The sequence below is a fragment of the Prunus mume genome, linkage group LG2 (genome assembly GCF_029339155.1).
Source record: "Prunus mume cultivar Tortuosa linkage group LG2, ASM2933915v1, whole genome shotgun sequence".
NCBI classification, from domain to species: domain Eukaryota; kingdom Viridiplantae; phylum Streptophyta; class Magnoliopsida; order Rosales; family Rosaceae; genus Prunus; species Prunus mume.
Window position 1 is genome coordinate 7395008 of NC_142699.1, and position 18230 is coordinate 7413237.

The 18230-nt window shown below is 36.7% G+C and overlaps 3 protein-coding genes across 3 annotated transcripts; all 3 read right to left on the reverse strand.

The window, feature by feature from the left end:
* Positions 1–8996: 8996 nt before the first annotated feature.
* LOC103319910 (Pentatricopeptide repeat (PPR) superfamily protein) lies at positions 8997–11208 on the reverse strand. The gene has a single exon (XM_008221501.3). The coding sequence runs from the start codon at positions 10987–10989 to the stop codon at positions 9640–9642; it is 1350 nt and encodes a 449-aa protein (XP_008219723.2). The 5' UTR covers positions 10990–11208; the 3' UTR covers positions 8997–9639.
* Positions 11209–11883: 675 nt separating this feature from the next.
* LOC103319787 (uncharacterized) lies at positions 11884–12813 on the reverse strand. The gene has a single exon (XM_008221379.2). The coding sequence runs from the start codon at positions 12774–12776 to the stop codon at positions 12192–12194; it is 585 nt and encodes a 194-aa protein (XP_008219601.2). The 5' UTR covers positions 12777–12813; the 3' UTR covers positions 11884–12191.
* A 1209-nt stretch (positions 12814–14022) lies between these two features.
* On the reverse strand, positions 14023–17825 carry EMB1968 (ATPase family associated with various cellular activities (AAA)). Its single transcript, XM_008221378.2, has 12 exons — positions 17669–17825; positions 17495–17573; positions 17319–17398; positions 16822–16944; positions 16652–16721; positions 16482–16555; positions 15931–16051; positions 15754–15816; positions 15270–15329; positions 14643–14768; positions 14478–14561; positions 14023–14257 (listed from the first exon to the last, which is right to left on the reverse strand). Exons 1-12 carry the CDS (start codon positions 17710–17712, stop codon positions 14162–14164), a joined length of 1020 nt encoding a protein of 339 aa, XP_008219600.1. The 5' UTR covers positions 17713–17825; the 3' UTR covers positions 14023–14161.
* Positions 17826–18230: the final 405 nt, after the last annotated feature.

An 18230-nucleotide genomic window follows, 5' to 3' on the forward strand; every position in this document is an offset into this window, starting at 1 on the left:
ACTAACCTATATATCTTATTTTTTTCCTTTTTTAAAACCTTTGTTTTTGTTTGTAAAAACAACTAATATAATATCTTCAGTTTGTTCCAAATATAGATTAACTGCACACTTCAGTATTACTGGAAAAACAAAATACCATGAATTATTTAATATTGAATGGTATCAGGTGGGATTTATATACTCTTCGTGTTGTTTCTTTCTTAATTCCTCTTTACATTACTCATGATTAGACACAACTAAAAGCGTTTGGCAAAAAACCTTGTAAGTATTTCAGGGTCGTAAAAGCATTTTATGAAGAATTATATCTTTAAAAAAAACTTTTAAGTGTACTTCTTTAAAACCTTGAATTTCTATAAAAAATTTGACATTCTTAACACGGCACTTATAAGCAAAAGTATTTCCTATAGAAGAATATCTTAACTAATTATTTAGTATATTATAATCATACGTCTCACATTTGTCAAAAAGATAAGCATACTAGAAAGAAAGTCAATTAAGATCTTAGAGATTGCATGATCAGTCACATAAGATTAATCAGGAAGTAGAAGTAGTCAAGCTTTCTTGGATAACGTTTTCTATATGGGTCATGTCATGTACATCATCTGCATTAGCGTTAATTTTCTTCAATTCAATTAAAAAAAAAAAAGTACTGGAAGTGACATCTAGAACTTAAGAAGTAAAAATGTTGAAATCTTATCTCTATTTTTTGTTGGGAGCGAAAATGATCAAATGCCATGAATCTTTTTGATCCCCTAATTCACACACTTTTTTGTAGCAATTAAATACATAAATATGTTCAAATCGATACAAACAAGGTTGCCAAGCATATTAAACTTTTGCATATAAGTTACAGATCAAAGATTAGCTAGTATGAGCTCTGCGGTGCTAGCATTTAAGCATGGAGGCTTGTAACTCTAGTAGGAGAGCATACATTTGAGTCGATTTTAACCCTTCTGTCCCCTAAATATCATTTGGCAAGCTAATCTACTCTATAATTATGTTTGGCTCGGGTCAAAGATTTCTTGTAATATTGCAAGGGACTTACTAGTGTAGTGGTTGAAATAAATGCTCTCTCGAGAAAAGGTCATGAGTTCTAGTCCTAGTATCTGTGTAGTGTGTGTGAGTTTAGTATACTATTGTCCCTCTTAATAGAAAAAGTATTTTATTTATTTTTTATTTTAAAAAAAGGCATGTTTGGAGACCCTTTGGTTTATTGATTTTAGAAAAATGGTCTGAACCATGCTGTGCGCCTGAAATCACAAAAAAGTTAATCATATCCTACAAAGATGAGATAATAATTTTTTTTTCAATTTCGAAAACCTCAATCTTCTAAGATCATAAAGTAAATTTGAAGAAATTAAACAACTGATAAATAAATTTTAAAAAAATTAATGAGCCTACTTCTACTCTCATAATGAGTCTAATTAATGAGTCTACTTCTACTCTCTAAAAGAAAAGGACACCAAGAATAGCTTATAGACCTTTGACCTTTAAGCAGTGATCCAAAACCACTCATTTGCACTATAATTAAACTTCCATAATTCAGAGTTTGTAGAATAATTAAGTTGTGAGCATGCCGCTACATCTACTTTCATTTATCTAATGATTCTAATTTTGGTCTCTCACTCCACATGATCCATGCCTTTATTTTCCAAGTAAAGTCCAAAAATTCATGCCCCTCTCAGATTTTTCCACTTCCAATTTTTAATTAGAAATGGCCGAATAGATAGATTCTTAGCCTCATCGTTAGTACTTAAAGTTAGGAGGATTCTCTCTCTCTCTCTCTCTCTCTCTCTCTCGGCTAGAATGGATGTACTCATCACTTTGCACACATGAAAATAAAGAAAACAAAATGAGAACCTGGATCCTATTCTCATGGTATGGAAGACACCTAGACATATTTTCTCTTTCTTAATTTTAAAATGGAAAAAATTAAATTAAAAACAAAAACAACCAATTGGCACGCAGAGTGTGTAATCAAAATTAAATTGGGCTTATAATTAAAGAATTAATGTTGCTATTTGAGTCGTTGGGAGAGGCCCGACTTGCGGTTGCCTTTACTCACAAGTAAGACGAGAGTCCCCTCGCTATCATGAACGACACGATAAGCCTGTTTTTTCGGTTTTGTTAAATAAAAACTTATTCAATTGTTTCTTAAATAAACAAGTGCAATATTCCATTGCTGCCTTCTCCACGCCATCGATCTCATCTATGGAATCATTTTGACTAAAATTCTACGATGAAAGTTGTAAGTTGTGTTAATGGGGGAAGATTTGGGGCTGTTTCCCTCTCGACAATAAAGCTTATCCCCCCTCGTCTCGCTAGTCGACCTTGACCCATGTTATTTTCAGTACATATCATTTTACTTCTTTTCCCATAAATTTGAAAGCTTAAAGAAGACTTAAAATATCAAGCTTTGGCAGGCCAATATACTTCCATTTTATTATAGTCTAAAGAAATGACAAAAGAGTGGTACAATTCGGTAGATTCTCTCTTGATCATGCAAGCATTTGGAGTGAAAAAAAAAAAAACAGTCAGCAAAAGCAAAAACAACAACAACAAACCAACAAAGGAAATATATATATATATATATATTTCCTAATTAATTAATTTGGGCAAGTGTACGGCGAGATGTAACCAATCTTCAACTGATCAGATCAAGAATAGTACACTTCTGCTTTTTTATTCTTTTATAAACCCCTCTTCTAAGCTTCCTTGTATTAAAAAACTAGAATCGGAAACATTTTATACACTTAAATTACTTGTTGTATGTAAATGGAATGCAGTCCATAATAATGTGTTTAATACTTTTAATTCATATTTTTACTTATCAAAAACAATATTGAACAATCATACTATCAATAACTTAAGGGTAGGTATATAGTAAAATTCATATAGTTTATATGCAAACTAACTTTCAAGTAAACGAATAGCCTCCTTTTTTATATCCGTGATCAGACACGATATTTTAGGTGTATGAGTAAATGCTTTTATCCTTAAGATTAGAGATTGAATCTCGTCTTTTTTGGCTTCTAATTGTGATAAGAACCCAACTTAACTTGTGTAAGTAAAATGAGTAACTTTATTGACTCAGAACAATCACAAAACAATTCACCCCCAAAATCAGGACAAAACCAGCTTATAAACTGGGTTAGCAATTGTAACTAATACTCGGGCAGAAAACAGGTGGCTTAACTACTAATCTAACAACCAAAAACCGATTAACAAACTAATCTAACACAACCCCACAAACAATTGAAAGGTGAGAAAGCTGCCACCTGGACCACTCTTCTCTTGCCAAATGGGCCAATGAAATGAATACAAGTAAACCAGCGACTGTCAATTACCAAAAACCGGCCCCAAAAACCAACCTTGTCCACGAGGTTTGAAATCTGGAAATCGACTTTTGAGGCTGTAATAGTCTTCCCACGTTGCATTTTCTTTGGGATGGTAACTAACACTTCAGTCTTCAGTAGCAGCTACATTATTACGTTTAACAATCACTGATTGGAACCCAACTATCTCAATCTTGACACGTGTAAGTAAAACAAGAAACTTTATTGACTCAGAACAATTATAAAATAATTTATACAAATTTATAAATAAACCCAATCCTAGACATGTATTTATAAAAAAACCAAAGCACTATTTAAATATAGAAACACACCCAAAATCAACATCAAAGTTAACTTTTTGGGTGTGTTTATAAATGGATTTTGAGTGTGTGTAATGATGGGTTTTGGGTGTGTTTATATGTTTAAATAGTGCTTGAGATTTTTTATAATTTCAACCCCCATTTTAGGTGTTTTAGTGAAACTCCCAATAATTTACCCCCAAAAGCATTACAAAACCAGTTAGCAATTGGAACTAATATAAAACAGCTGGCTTAACTACTAATCTAACAACCCCCACAACTGAATAACAATTGAAAGGTGAGAAGAAGGCTGCCACGTGGACCACTCTTCTTTTGTCAAATGGGTGAACAACTAAATCAACAACGCTGTGTATCCGAAACATATAACTTTTTTTTTCTTTTCCAAATTAGGGCCTAATTTTGCCGTAAGTCAAAATATTGTTGGTGCCGATTATTTCGAGAATGCTACTATTTCCATTTTATTCTTGATATAATTTGAGAATGTTTAGTAACCATGATTTGCATGGAAGTAGCATTGTGATAGCAAATGGTGTGATCCATGCAGCTCATTTGGTCAACTTTTAACAAATCATACGATCACTTTCACGGGTTTGCATATGCATACAAAAATAGGGATATATGTATTTCAAAAAGCCACCCTTTCTAAATTATTGTAATTTGTATACAACTTATTCTTAGTTATGACTTGCTTGCACCATTAGTTTATATATTTTACAGTTTAGCATATGCCAATTCCCTTTTTATTGGAACCCTACGTTAGCATTTATATATGTTACTGATCTATCGTAAGCATCGTATCTTATCAGATAATCTAATAACAGATTGCATACATATTATATATATATATATCAGAATTCACCATAAGATTTAAGTAAAAATAAACTTAATTAGTACATTCATCTTTGTAATTCAAATCACACATTCAAACAAAAATCAACTTTGGTCATTGTTTCAAATTCGCAATCTGAACCGTATGAAGCAAGATAATATATTTATATATGTGTGGCTACAAACTACTTATAAAATAATACAAGGGTGGTTTCCTACTATGTTGTTTGAGATATTCTAAATTAATTTAGGATAATAATGAAGTTAATTATATATGTATAAACAGTGCTAATTGATTAAAAACGATTTGTTGAGATAATACGTCATGGTAGTTAACGAGTGCTGATCAAATTTATAGTAATTCAACAGAATTTAATATATAAATAGGGAACTTAATTATAGCCTTATTATGTGTGTATGTACGATGTACCCATGGCCATGATATTCCACATAGTCGGAATGGTATTGAAAGAGTCTTTTATATGATATTGCTATAGGGTTTTTAACTGTAGAGGTCCCTGAACTTTACCTCGAGTTACAATTGGGTTCACAAACTTTTTTTTGAGGCAATTAGGTCATCCAACTCTCTCATCAATTCCAATTAAGTCCATCCGTCAATTGGCTGTTAATTTGAGGGCTAAAACCATCCATTTCAATTAAAATATTTTAAATTTTAAAAATTGAAGAAAAAAACTAAAAAAAAGTGAAAATAAAAATAAATTAAAAATCCAAATCCCTCTCTCTCGCAACCCATTTCCCCCTCCTTATCCCACCCCACTCAAAATCCATATCCCAACCTGCAACTTGCAACCCACCCCCCATCTCCCAACCTGCAACCCATCTTCCTGCCTTGGAATGTCGAATGAAATAGGTCGTGCTTGGTGCTTGCGCTAAGCAAGGCGGTCGAAGAAGGCTGCAAGTGGAAGCAACCGATGCTTTGGTCATTCAGTTGGCTTCTTGCTACGAGTCCATGCTTGCTGTCATGCTGGCAAAAGCAAGGGTTGCGAGTGGGTTGAGGTCGCTCCTCTAATTGAAGTATCAGGCCCCTTTTTCGTTGCCTAGGTTACACCTTCGGAATACCCAAAAAGGGAATTTTGCTCTGTTTGGAACCCTATACAAGGGACTGCTTGCTGCTCACCCCTATCTCTAAAGGGGCTTATGCACTCCACTCGTTACCACTAAATGACGAAGCTAGGTCAATCTATGCATTCATCAATCACATTCATGCATGGGCAGTAAATGACAATAATGGAAATGGGCTATAGTTCTATGACCGATTCAGGGAGCTATAAAGTTGGGGAAAAAGTGAGAGAAAATGGTATCTGCTTAGTCTGCCTAATAATGATTAAGAATTTTAATAACCTTGATATCGGCTCTATGATTTGATCTTATTAATCTCCTGTTGTGCATATGTAAATGGAGCCAAGTAAATCATTTGTGGTTTCTACCAATTACAAACTGTTTGATATGAATTTGTATTGTAAACTTGTGAAGATGGAGGTGGGGTTGTTAGGGTTGATGATGGATGAAGAAGGTGGAGTTGGGGTCAATGATGGATAAAGAACCCGAAATGACGCTTTTACCCCCTCACTTTGATAGATAAATTGATAGAGTTGGACGGTTAGACCTAATTAGAACTATTTACCGAGTTAACGGATTTAATTGCCTAAAACAAAAAAAAACAAAAAATCAGGGACTCGATTACAACTCGAGACAACGTTTACAATTAAAAACCCTATTGCCATAATACAAGCTTATAATATAGTCAAAATCTGTTAAAAATAAATGAGGTTTACTACGGCAAATTACTCACAAAGAGTGGAACCCCTACATTTATGCTCTACTCGGACTTGTAAAACCCCTACACTTGTGCTCTACTCGGTCCCACTTTCTGTGAGTGAGCTGCCGCATGGCCAACCTCACCCAAAACTCTTATGTATATCAAAGGGATTGTGACATTGGCGCCATATTTTTAAAATTTTTATTTTATATAGATACAGTTTTCAAGCAATTCAGAGAGTTTATAAAATAAGTTGTTTGAAAGGGGCATGGGCCATCTGGCCTTAGATTTTCGAGAGTGAAAAAAAAAAACAACGGGGAAAAGACTCCAACTACAAACCAAGAAATGGTGAAGTTTCCAAATTTGGTATCTTTCATCTCACATTAAGAAAAATAAAAATGAGAAAAGCCACCGATGGCCGACCAAAGATGGATGCATTGTTGGTGATAGCCTCCCTCTTGAGAAAATTTACACGTAACAGGTATATACAACCTCTCTCACCATAATTCAGACCCAAAAAAAAAAAAAACCTCTCTCACTATAAATATTTCATTTGATACTTGGTGAACAATACTCATGCACTAAATGTTAATGAGAAGAAAATTTTATATACACCCGTTACATGTAAATTTTTCTCTCAACAAAAATATTCCCTGTCTTTTAGTGTTCCGATGAAATAAAAATTTTAAAAATCTTAAGTCACTTTTGAACCCCAACAAAAGATTTCAGGTCATGGATAATGCCCAGATGGAAGGGGCATTCTCATTTAAATTGTGGGTTGTGTGGTTCCTCCAGGATCAAATTTCTTGCAAAATGTAGAATTATTGGTCAGATGGCCCATTTCATGAATCATGATGCAGCTGATTCAGCGGAAGAAAAATTAATAAGAAGAAGACTGGTCACTTGCTATGAATGAGGACCAAGAACTTGTGGCTCTGTACCCCAATCTGTGGAGGACAAAGACTAATAACAACTTGAAGGGAAATGTCGATCGAGATCTTTATAATCAATACATCGTACTAGTTGGGTAGGGTATCCTAACATATTTTGGCTTTCTTTCATCGTTTATGCCTGAAATGATTTATCGAAATGTATTTATTTAGTAAAAACAAAATTCATATTTCGGTTTGAACAAATTTGTCATGATTCTGGGATTAAAATTAACAAGTCATGATTTGTGCTTAACATTTTTTTAAGGCTTAATTATGTACATGCCCCCTGTGCTTTCCAACTTATCTCAGATTACCACCTGTGGTGGAAAAGCGTCTCAAAGTACCCCCAGCGTGCAAAAACTGTCTCACGTTACCCTTTCCGTCGTTTTTGAAGTTCCGTTCTGAATATTCTGTTCATCTCCCCAAAATTCCGAGCAGTAGCCCCTCCCCTTTGTTACTGTTCATCGCTTATTTACCCTCCAAAACTAAGAAATTTCTCCTAACCAACACAACTAGCAGCAAGAACAACTCGAGAGGTTGAAAAATCATACCTGGATAGAAGAAAATGGTGCTCGGAATCGCCCGAACGAGCAATGGAGATTTTGGGTAAAACCGGCCAATTTCTTGCTTTTTTCGGTGATCCAGACGACGGTTGGCAGCGGTGAGATGTGAGGTGGTAGAGGACAACGTCTGGTTCTTTTGATATCCATGTAAAGTCGCTTGGGGTGGCGGAGGAGGCGATAGCGACCCAAAACTGGTGCGATGAGCAGTAAAAAATGGGAGGAGCTGCTGCGGAATTTTGGGGAGATGAGCGATAACGTTAAGCGGACTTCAAAAAGCGCGGAAAGGGTAACGTGAGATTTTGCACGTTGGGGTACTGAGCGTTTTCCACCACAGTGTAATCTGAGATAAGTTGAAAAAGGCATGTACATAATTAAGCCTTTAAGACCCAAATCTTTTTTTAGACCCAACATTTAATTTAAATTTTCATGGTCAGTTTTACATCAAGTTGCAATTACCATTTAAGTACATGTGGGCCGGGTCAGGATGGAGCGTAGTTGTGTAAGGCCTATTTTGTGCTATCGAAGGGGTGAAGCTTGTGGCAACGCCTGCTTGGTCAGCAATTTGGGGTTTGAATTTGAGATACCACACTACCATGGTTTCATAGGATTTCGAACCTGAGACCATTGGACTACCAAATCAAAGCCTTTTTTCACTAGGCTAGACTCCGTTGGCAACTGTCAACCAATTTTAGTTACCTTTTAGGGAGATTCACTATTATACCTAATATAGGGGCTCAAATTATAAAAATATCCTATATGAAATGAACTTTAGAAACACACCCAAAACTCATTTACAACATAACAAAAAAGCTTTTAACTTCTTATAAATTACAAAACTGCCATCAATTTCTTAAAACAAGCCTAACCCCAAAATCTCATAAAAATACTCAAAACACTCAATAGGGCACCAAAGTAATTTAATAATCAATATTAAATTCAATAAGGTCAGCTATCATTTTTTGGGTTTTTTTTTGGGTTTGTTTATAGAAATTCAATGGCGTAGGGTTTATCTATAATATTAGTGCTAAGAATGGATACATCACTAAATATCTCTAATAGGTTTGGTTGGGTGTATAGAGAAAATGAGATGTTGGGTTGGGTTCTTCATGAGTAAGGCTATTTTTGGAACAAATCTTGGGTCTAAAAGAAAGATTGTTGGGTCCAAATAAAATTACCCTATGATTATATACTATTATTGCTGATCTTCAATGCAATTTTGAAGTCTCTAAAACTTGATATTCATCAAAGAAATAAGATGGTATTATAAGCTTTTCATGTTCTTTCAAACTTATCTGCAGAAACAAAGGGATTCACTCTCCAATTACTTGACCATATACCCCCAATGTGAGAAGAACTTCGTGACAGAAGTTGACCAACTTCGACCTTAATTTGGAGCTTGGTTGCGCCTTTTTAACTCTCCCTCATTACAAAAGCAATAGGAGACGATCTTGTCAAAACTGTGCTGATTGTTGAGACCCAAGCATCTAGTCCAGTGAACTAAGCTTTCAGCTCATGGCACCAAGCAATTCAAACTGCTTGAGGCTGACTGAGAATTGCTTAAAACATGCAACACATCTTAAACATCAGCTCCACAATTTTATAACACAATGACAAGGATCATCAGTAAGTTGAGTTGTAGCAATTCGAGCTGCTTGGCGCTGATCCAAAATTGCTTGAAACTAAGATACCTCTTAAGAGCAGCGCCACAAATTTATAACGCGACAACAAGGATCATCAAATAAGTTGTCTCATTACCAATTAATCTTCAATAGATTTTGTATGGCCAGCCAACGGAAGTGCATGAACTTTAGTACCTCCAAATGTTTGTCAAAGAATGACTATAATCTGCAGTTCTTGACCATAACTAGTTTCTTCACAACGTCAAGTTTCCACCATGCTATCGTATCCTTTGCGAGTCATAATCGGCTTCACCTTCATTATCTGCCTATGTCTACTCTCTATACCATATTTTATTCTTCTATGCAGATCATTATCAAGCGAATTGAATTCTCCAGCTGAATTTAGTGCGTTGCAAACTAACTTATAAGTATACTCTCTAGGTATCGAGCCTCCATCAATCAACTCAGCAAGAAAATCCCAAGCCTCTATAACCCTTCCTGCTTCACACAAGGCATGAATGATTGGAGTGTAAGAACTTGAAGTGGGCATTCCATGTTTCATATTTTGCATCTTCCGTAACAAATCAACCGCCTTATCAATCTCATTAACAGCAGAGTAGTATCTAATAAAGGAATCGTAAGTAACCCGATTGGGGGTACAACCCATTCTGTTCATATCATCAAACAACTCCAAAGCCCTCTCGATCCGGTAGGTTTTGCAACAGCCATTGATCAAAGAATTGTAAGTGACAACATCAGGGACAAAGCCTCTGAAAAGCATGTTCCGGAACATGTGGTTTGCTTCCCATATCCGCCTCCTAGTGGCCTTCCTACACCCAGTCTCCAAGCCATATCTACAATAAGAACTAATCAAAATCGTATAAGTGAACACGTCCGGCGGGCATCTAAAGCCCGGCAACTCCATCTGCTCCAACAAAAACCGGGCCTTATTAAAATTCCCAACTCTGCAGAGAGCATAAATAATAGTGTTATAAGCGTACACATCAGGTTTACAATGAAACTGCTTCATTCTATAAAACGCAGCCAATGCATCAGTAACCAGTCCCTCCTCTCCTAGGACTTTTATCAAACACGTAATGGTCTGGGTAGTCACCAGCCCACCACTCCCTCTCTTCGATATTTCTTTAAGAAAATCCCAGAGGGCTTTCAATTTATTCCCTCTAGCCAAAACAACGGCCATATCCCTACAAGTTTGCTCATTGTGAACAAACCCAAAATGGGTTTCGACCCAGTAGAAGAATTCAAGCGCTTTGTCCAATCCCAGCTGAACCTTGTGAAGGTCTCTGTGGGCAGCTGGGCCAAGAACGAGCACGTTGTTATGGAACCTATAAGATTCTTGTCTGAGATTGCGTTGCTTTAACGGAGCACGGTGTCGAAAGCCATGTTGGCGACCGATGGAGCGAGGGGACTGGAAGAAGAATCTGGGTATGGAGATTAGGACTTGGGAAACTGACTCGGAGGTCCATGGCTGAGAGGTGGTGGCTGAGGCAGCGAGCTCGGAATTGAAGGGTTGGTTTTTTAGCATGGCAGTGAGGACTTGGTTCACTACATTGGGTGTGTAATTGCGGCACAGAGGCTTCGAGTGGTTCATGTTTAGCGTTTTTTGTTTTCTTTCTGTGAAAGATTAACTGAGAATCAATAAATATGAAAAATTGATTTCTGGGTTTGATGAGACAAGGGTTTGGTTAAGCTTGCCTAATTCAGCTTTCGAGTGGTTCATTGTTGGAGCTGTTCTAAGTGCTGGTTGGGGACTTTGGGACTTGGAGGGAAGAGGATGTTGTGTAATTTGAAGATGAAAGATACGATTTGAGTTGGGCTTTCAGTTTATAAGGGTCGGCCCATATAAAGTTGCTTCAAAATTGTTGTCCTTTAATTTTTTTTTTTTGGGAATAGTAATTAACACACAAACGAAGGCTAATCCAAATTCATTAACCAATAACTAATAACTCATAATGCATGTGATTGTGCAAATTTCAATTCAAACTTTTTTCCTCACATATTTATTCATGTATAAGTAAGTATTGTTTGATATTGAGGATAGACGGGGAAATAAGTTAGAATTAGATTATGTCAAGGGTTTGATTTATTAGTGAACACGCTTCATATTCTCATTCACAACCTCTACTTTGTTCTTCATGAGTACGTGGCTCACAAACGAAAGCCAATCCAAACCCATTAACCAAAAACTGCTAATGGGTGAGTCATACTTTTTTCCTCACTTATGCACATATAAGTATTACTTCTCAATTGATGATAGATAGGAAAATGAGTTAGGATAAGGTTAGCTTAAGAGTTCAATTCTCTTCTACTAAAACTAAAGAAAAATGTATTATTTTAGTATGGCGTATTCACCCTAACGCAAAGAGAAGCAATATAGAGACTTCATTCGATCATACCCAACATCCTTTACAAACATTGTGGGTACTTTCTTAATCTTTTTATTATAAGTTTTAATGAAGTCAAGTTTATGTAGGAAAAAGGAGTATAAACCTTTCAAAAGGCAACCTTCTATCTTTATTTTCATTATGTATATAAAAAGAAAGGTTATCCCTTCCTTCCCATTTTCATTCCACAACTACATCCAAGATCAAGTATCAACAAAACCTTTTGACTTGACCTACTTTTTGCCATCTGGTACCAAAAAAAACCAAAAACCAAAAACTTCCAAGTACTCTTCTTAGTCTTGTATGACTAGAGAGCTAAGCTTACCCATTAAGGAATTAACCATGTTGGGCTTGCCATAATTACTTACTAATTAAATACAACAGTAAAAAAACTTTTTACTATAAGCTTTCAAAAGAGCCCGAACCCGGCCCACTCAGCGTCACACACGGGTCGAGGGGACGACGAGGAGGACGTGGACGTGGGTGAGTCACGGAACGGTGAGAGCAGTGATTTCCGCGACGACAGAGACCACCGGGCCAGCGTCTCAAGGTCCGAAGTGTAATCGGGTTCGGACTCGGGTACGGGTACCGTTCTAGCTCCGCTCCCCCTTTTGCCATTGCTCGCTGACTTCCGCCTCAGAAGTGGAGACATGAAGCACCCGGCTGAAACGGTGTCGGGTCGTCCGGGTCGCCGGGCAAGGATGTTATCGGGCTGCTCGAATCGCCAGCGCTCGGACCGGGTTCGAGCAGCGGAAGCAGAGCGGAAGGAGCGGCTTCGGGTATGGGGCTCCGGTGGCGGCAGGAAGAGTGACCCGGATGGTGGGGGTTTGAGGTTAAGGTGTTTGTGAATATGCGGATGTGGAGGTGGTGGTAGTGGTTGTTTTTGTTGTTGGGTTTGGATTTTGGGGACGCCGGGTCGGATTTCCCATTTGAATGGGATTGCTCCTGGTTTTGTGAAGGAGTCATCATAATCATCTATTGCCATTTGTTTCATTGTGTTGATATTGGATCATATGGATTTGTATATATAGAGAAGAGTGAGTGTGAGGGGGGTGCCAAGAAAATTGAAAGCTTGCTCCCGGCGGGATTAAAGGCATTAAGTTGGGTAGGTAGGCCATAGGTGTAGATGGGTCCAAACATGCACTTGACTTTAGTTTATAGAATTTGAAATCTCGTCCGTGATTGTGAGTGTTGATACAAAAGAGTTCGCCAATGCATTCATCAATACTATGACTTATATGCACACATTAATCGCAAATAGATACAACAATTTATCAATGGTTAACTCTTGTCAACGTGTGAGCTTCAACATTTAATACAAATAAATTCCACAATTTGATAATATATCAACGACTAGGAGTCATCCAAATGACCGAAATGCCAAAAGAAAGCATTTCAATCATGGCACAAGCACGAGGCCAAGTGGACTTGGACTATTTAGACACATGAATCTTTTAGTCCCATGGCTGCTTGCGTCTTGGACGTGACTTTTGCTCGTTGAGTAGAAATCTCCACCACCCTATTGAAAGAGTCATGAAAAGATGTGCTTGGTGCTTGGTGCTTTGCTTTTTAGATGAATCTGGAGGGAAATTTTGTCTCACAAAGATGGGTTTAAAAAACAGAATCATAGCATTGCAAAAAGCTTAAATGTTTTTCAACGGCATTTGTTTTATTAACAATCTTTTTATTCAACAATTTTCATTTGTGAAATTTGAATTTGGGATTTTCCAACAAAATAATAACTAAATGTCAATTTATTTTTCATCCAATTTAGAACAAATAGGTGACTCGTTTTTAAAATACTTCACGGGTAAATGGCTAACACTTGTCTCTATTTGAATGAGAGTACAGAATTATTGATGTATGGTAGGCCGTAACACATGGCGTCACGGATTCACAGTTTGCCATGGAAGCTGCCAAGTTTCTTTGATTTTCCTGCTCGTGAATCTAAGTAAAATTAGGGTTCCTTCACGGACATTTTGTCCAACAGCAACAAAGATGTAACGCATGTGTACCCCTATCAAATCCAAGCATGATTTTGACCCCGCAGTCTTAGTCTCATTGCTTTGCAAAAATGATGCATATTTCACTAAGGATCGGTTTCATTATGTAAACGTGAAAGGGACTTAATCATGTTGCTTTCAGAAATCATAATCCTCTACAATAACCCCTTATCATGTTTTCCACGTAATGCTCTGCTAATTCCAATTAGCTAAAGCTCTGGTGTGTTGAAAACAAAATAGCTAATAAGTGGTTGGTATATTTCACAAAATAAGTATTTTTTTTCTTCGGAATTTAAGAAACTTTGTCTCTGCAAGATCTAGCAGCGTATGGGTCTGCATCCCGGTTCACAAATTTACCTGAAACCACCTAACATTCCTAAGAGAAATCTTCGGGCATGTTACACATAGCTCGCATTACACTGCTGGCAACATCAAGCAGCTGCAAGTACTCGTCAGCACCGTCAACGAGACGCTGCACATAAACAGGAGCAAAAGTAGAAGTTTGCCCAAGATAGGGCTACATCATCAGTATATTATGCCCAAAAATGTAAAAGTTGATGTCCAGCATCTGAGAGAACACATCCTTTTTAGGGATCCATCAGAATATGAGCCCGTTTAATGAATTTCGAATTATTGAACCTAATAATCTAACACATTTGACATGCCTATAAAATGCAATAATTCGGTCTTACCTTATCTGCTTCACCCATTTTTTTGCATATTCTAGCCTTCTGTTCATCTGATATGTCATCTGATTCAACCACCACCTCAAATAACTACAAGTAACATTGTATTAGTATTACAATCTTACATAAAAGAAAGACCACTAGATTAATTTAAAAGAACAAAAATAAAACCTGTGAAAGCATCTGAGAGACTGGATATCCCTCTGCGATTACATTGTTGACTTCCTTGTTTGCCAAATCAAAGTTATCACCGCTGCAGGCAGCAAAAAATGACTCGACAACCTCCTCCGGGATTACCTAAAGAACTCAAATAATAGATATCAGGACAAGGCAGGGATTTGAAATAAAACAAAAGTATATCTTGGGCTGTCAAACACATATCTGGATTCATTCTTAAGAGAGGCCATTTCATGTTAAATCCTCAATCTAGGATCAAATACAAATCTCCCATCCTAGGATCACTGTACCTAGGACCCCCAATGTAGTGAGACTAAAAATGGGTAATGGCTGGAGTCAGAAGAACATAAATGTTCTGCTGTAATAAGTTTCTTCAGTTGCTAACAAACAAGAAAACAGAAATACTGAATAGCAATGAGACATATACTGATTATCTTGACAAAAGTTGCTAGAATTTGGGATTACAGGAACCAGCTGAGCAAGGATGCAACTTCAAATCAAAAAATACTATTGCCCATTTGTTGCAACTACATAAACTTGTATGCAATAGCATCGAAGGTTACTGCCTGATATAAATAGATAAATAAAATCATCATCAAATTTTCCTCTCCTGTTACTTACCCCAGAGACACTAATCAGCTCCTTCTTAGAAATGGAAGATCCAAATAAGCGCGCAGCTGACTGCAATATTTCAAAAGTACAATTTAGAATTCAAGAATCATACTGTTATCAGTTCAACAATATTCTCATATCATCATACGCAGACCCCAAAAAATATGCATCAAAACAAATATTAAATAAACTTAAAATATGGAGAAATTTTGGGGTGCTAAATTTCAAGAGACAATGCATGAAAGCCAAAGAAATTCTCAATGGAATTTCAACTAGCATCATGCTTTATGAAAAATGCATCATCAATTAAGAAGCAAAAAACATACCAAATACTTGACGTAAACAAGCTACTAAACAAATAACCCATTCAACATAGACAGGCACAACAGTAACACATTCTGTTTCTTGCTGGTAGTTACCTCTCGTGTTTTTCAACAAAAGATATATCAACACGAAAAAAGAGGCAAATTTTCATTGAATAACCCCCACTTACCTGCAAGTATGTAATAGCCCGACGAAGATCACCTTGTGAGATAGAACTTAGTGTTGACAGAACCTACAACGTAGATCATACATTTTGTATAATGATGTCAGAAACCCAACACTCATGCAAAGATCCCCATTTTCAACAAACCACAATATCTAATCCAAGATTTAGCCACATACACACCTCTGGATCTAGGTTGAGGCCTTCTTCTTGGCAAATATGCAATACGCGGCTGATCATGATTTCTTCTGAAAGTGGCTTAAACCTAAACTTTGCACATCTTGAAGCAAGTGGCTCTATGATCCTGCAGAAAGACAACCTCATAGATCACCAACTGCAAGGCCTGCTCTTTGCTAATGTAAATGACAATTTACATTTGATGATATAAAACCTTAGAGCATTTCAATGAGCCTTCCTACATAGACATATAAGTATACATGAACAGTTCATAAAGAAGGTATTATCTCAAAATATTGTAACAGGTTTTATCAGGATAACTTTACATTTTATGCGGCACTGAAAATGATCAAGAACCCTAAATTGATTAGTCGGCACTATTAGGATGCATGCAAGTTCCTCCGAACAAACCCAAACTCAACTATATTTTATCAACCCTGCCCCAAATAGAAAATTAAGAAAGAGGTTGGGGCTACCATAAATATAAATTTAGCAAAAACATAAAAAGGAATTATATATCGCCAAATTAAACAAAGAAAATAGTAGAGAAGGTGCACCTGCTGATATAATTACATATAAAAAAGAATCTTGTGACTTTGGAGTAGGTTTCCATTGTACGTCTTAGAGCATTCTGCATGGCAGAAAGTAATTGTGAGGGCATTCTTAATACTTTTTAAGGAAAAAGAATAAAATAAAGACACTAGAAATGAACAGATAACAAACATACCTGAGCATCTTCTGTCATTGAATCCGCCTCATCTAGGATAATGATCTTAAATGGTGGACAAGGGTAACCCCTGAGGCAGTGAAGAAAGGGCAAATATATCTCAAAAAATTGGAAATGGAGAATATAAGAACTGAGCATGGGAATAAGAGCTCTCAGGTACGAGAACATACCCTTGACGTTGAGCAGAACCCACAGCCACAGCAGCAAAATCTTTGATCTTTGTCCGGACAACATTGATCCCACGATCATCACTTGCATTGAGCTCCAACACTCTAGACTTGTAGAGTTCAGGTCTGCAAAAAGATTGTGGTTAAAATCAAAGAAAATTTTCAAAGTAACGTGTATAGTAAATAAATCCCGGTTCTTGAAATTTGAACTTTTAGTAAAAGGATATAAATAGTGCTGTAGTTCGTATACTTAATCTTTCCAAATAATATCATTTAATTTAAATACCACAAAACCAAAAACCATAACACATCCATAGTGATCAAAGTCCAACCTATATCAACTAAATCCTAGTTTACCCAGAAAGAATATCGCAGGTACTCAACCCAATTGAACATTTCCAAAAGAAGAAAAAGCAATTTGGGATAACAGTTTTTAAGAGTTAAAAGCATATACAGAACCATTGTAATTCTAATAAATGATTGAGCGGGAGGAGGCAAACCCGAAAAGCTGGTGGGCAATGGCGAGAGCAGTGGTGGTTTTTCCGGTGCCCGGTGGACCGTAGAAGAGCATGTGCGGACACTGAAAAATAGAAAAACCCCAATTAATTCAGATGAATAAACTGATGAACAGGAACAAGAGCAGTAGGGTTTTGGAAAATGAAGCTATATATGTTACATTTGAGGTCTCGAGGGTGTTGGTGAGGACCCGAACCACCTCGTCCTGCTGAGCCACATCTTTCACTTGCTTCGGCCGACTGACAAACCCCACAAAAATCAAATTCAAATTCAACAAATTTTTACCCAAATGTGAATATATTGGAGAGAGAGAGAGAGAGAGTGAGTATCATACTATTTTTCGACCCATGGTTGAGAGCTTTGCACTAGTGGCGCCATTGATCCTCTTTTTCTGCAACACTCCCGCCTGAGAAATACTCAGTAGGGCTTTTGCCTTTCCCGCTTTGGGAGACGGGGGAGAACAACAAACAAAAGTCTTTTAACTTCGAATTTTCTACTTTTTTTCTTTTAATATTCACTAAGTAAATAATAACTACTAATCAAAGTAGGGACGGTTGTGGTTCAGTAACTGTGAATTTTTGCTCAAATCATAAACCGACCGACTATTTACAGTATGGTGATTTTTGAAACCGTAAAAAGCGCAAGTTCTTTTTGTGTCATAAAAATCCAATCTTCCACATTTTAGGCCTAATTTTGATGCTTCTTTTGAAGCCTTTTGATTTTAAGCATACTTTAACCCAAAAATATAAATTCACAACCTAAATAAATAAATTCACAACCTCAACTTCTCAAGCATATATAAATTCACAACCTCCTCAACTTCTCAAGCATTCACAACCTAAAGAAAATTAAAGTTACAATTCGAAGCATTCCAATTAAAGTTAAACTTCTCAAGC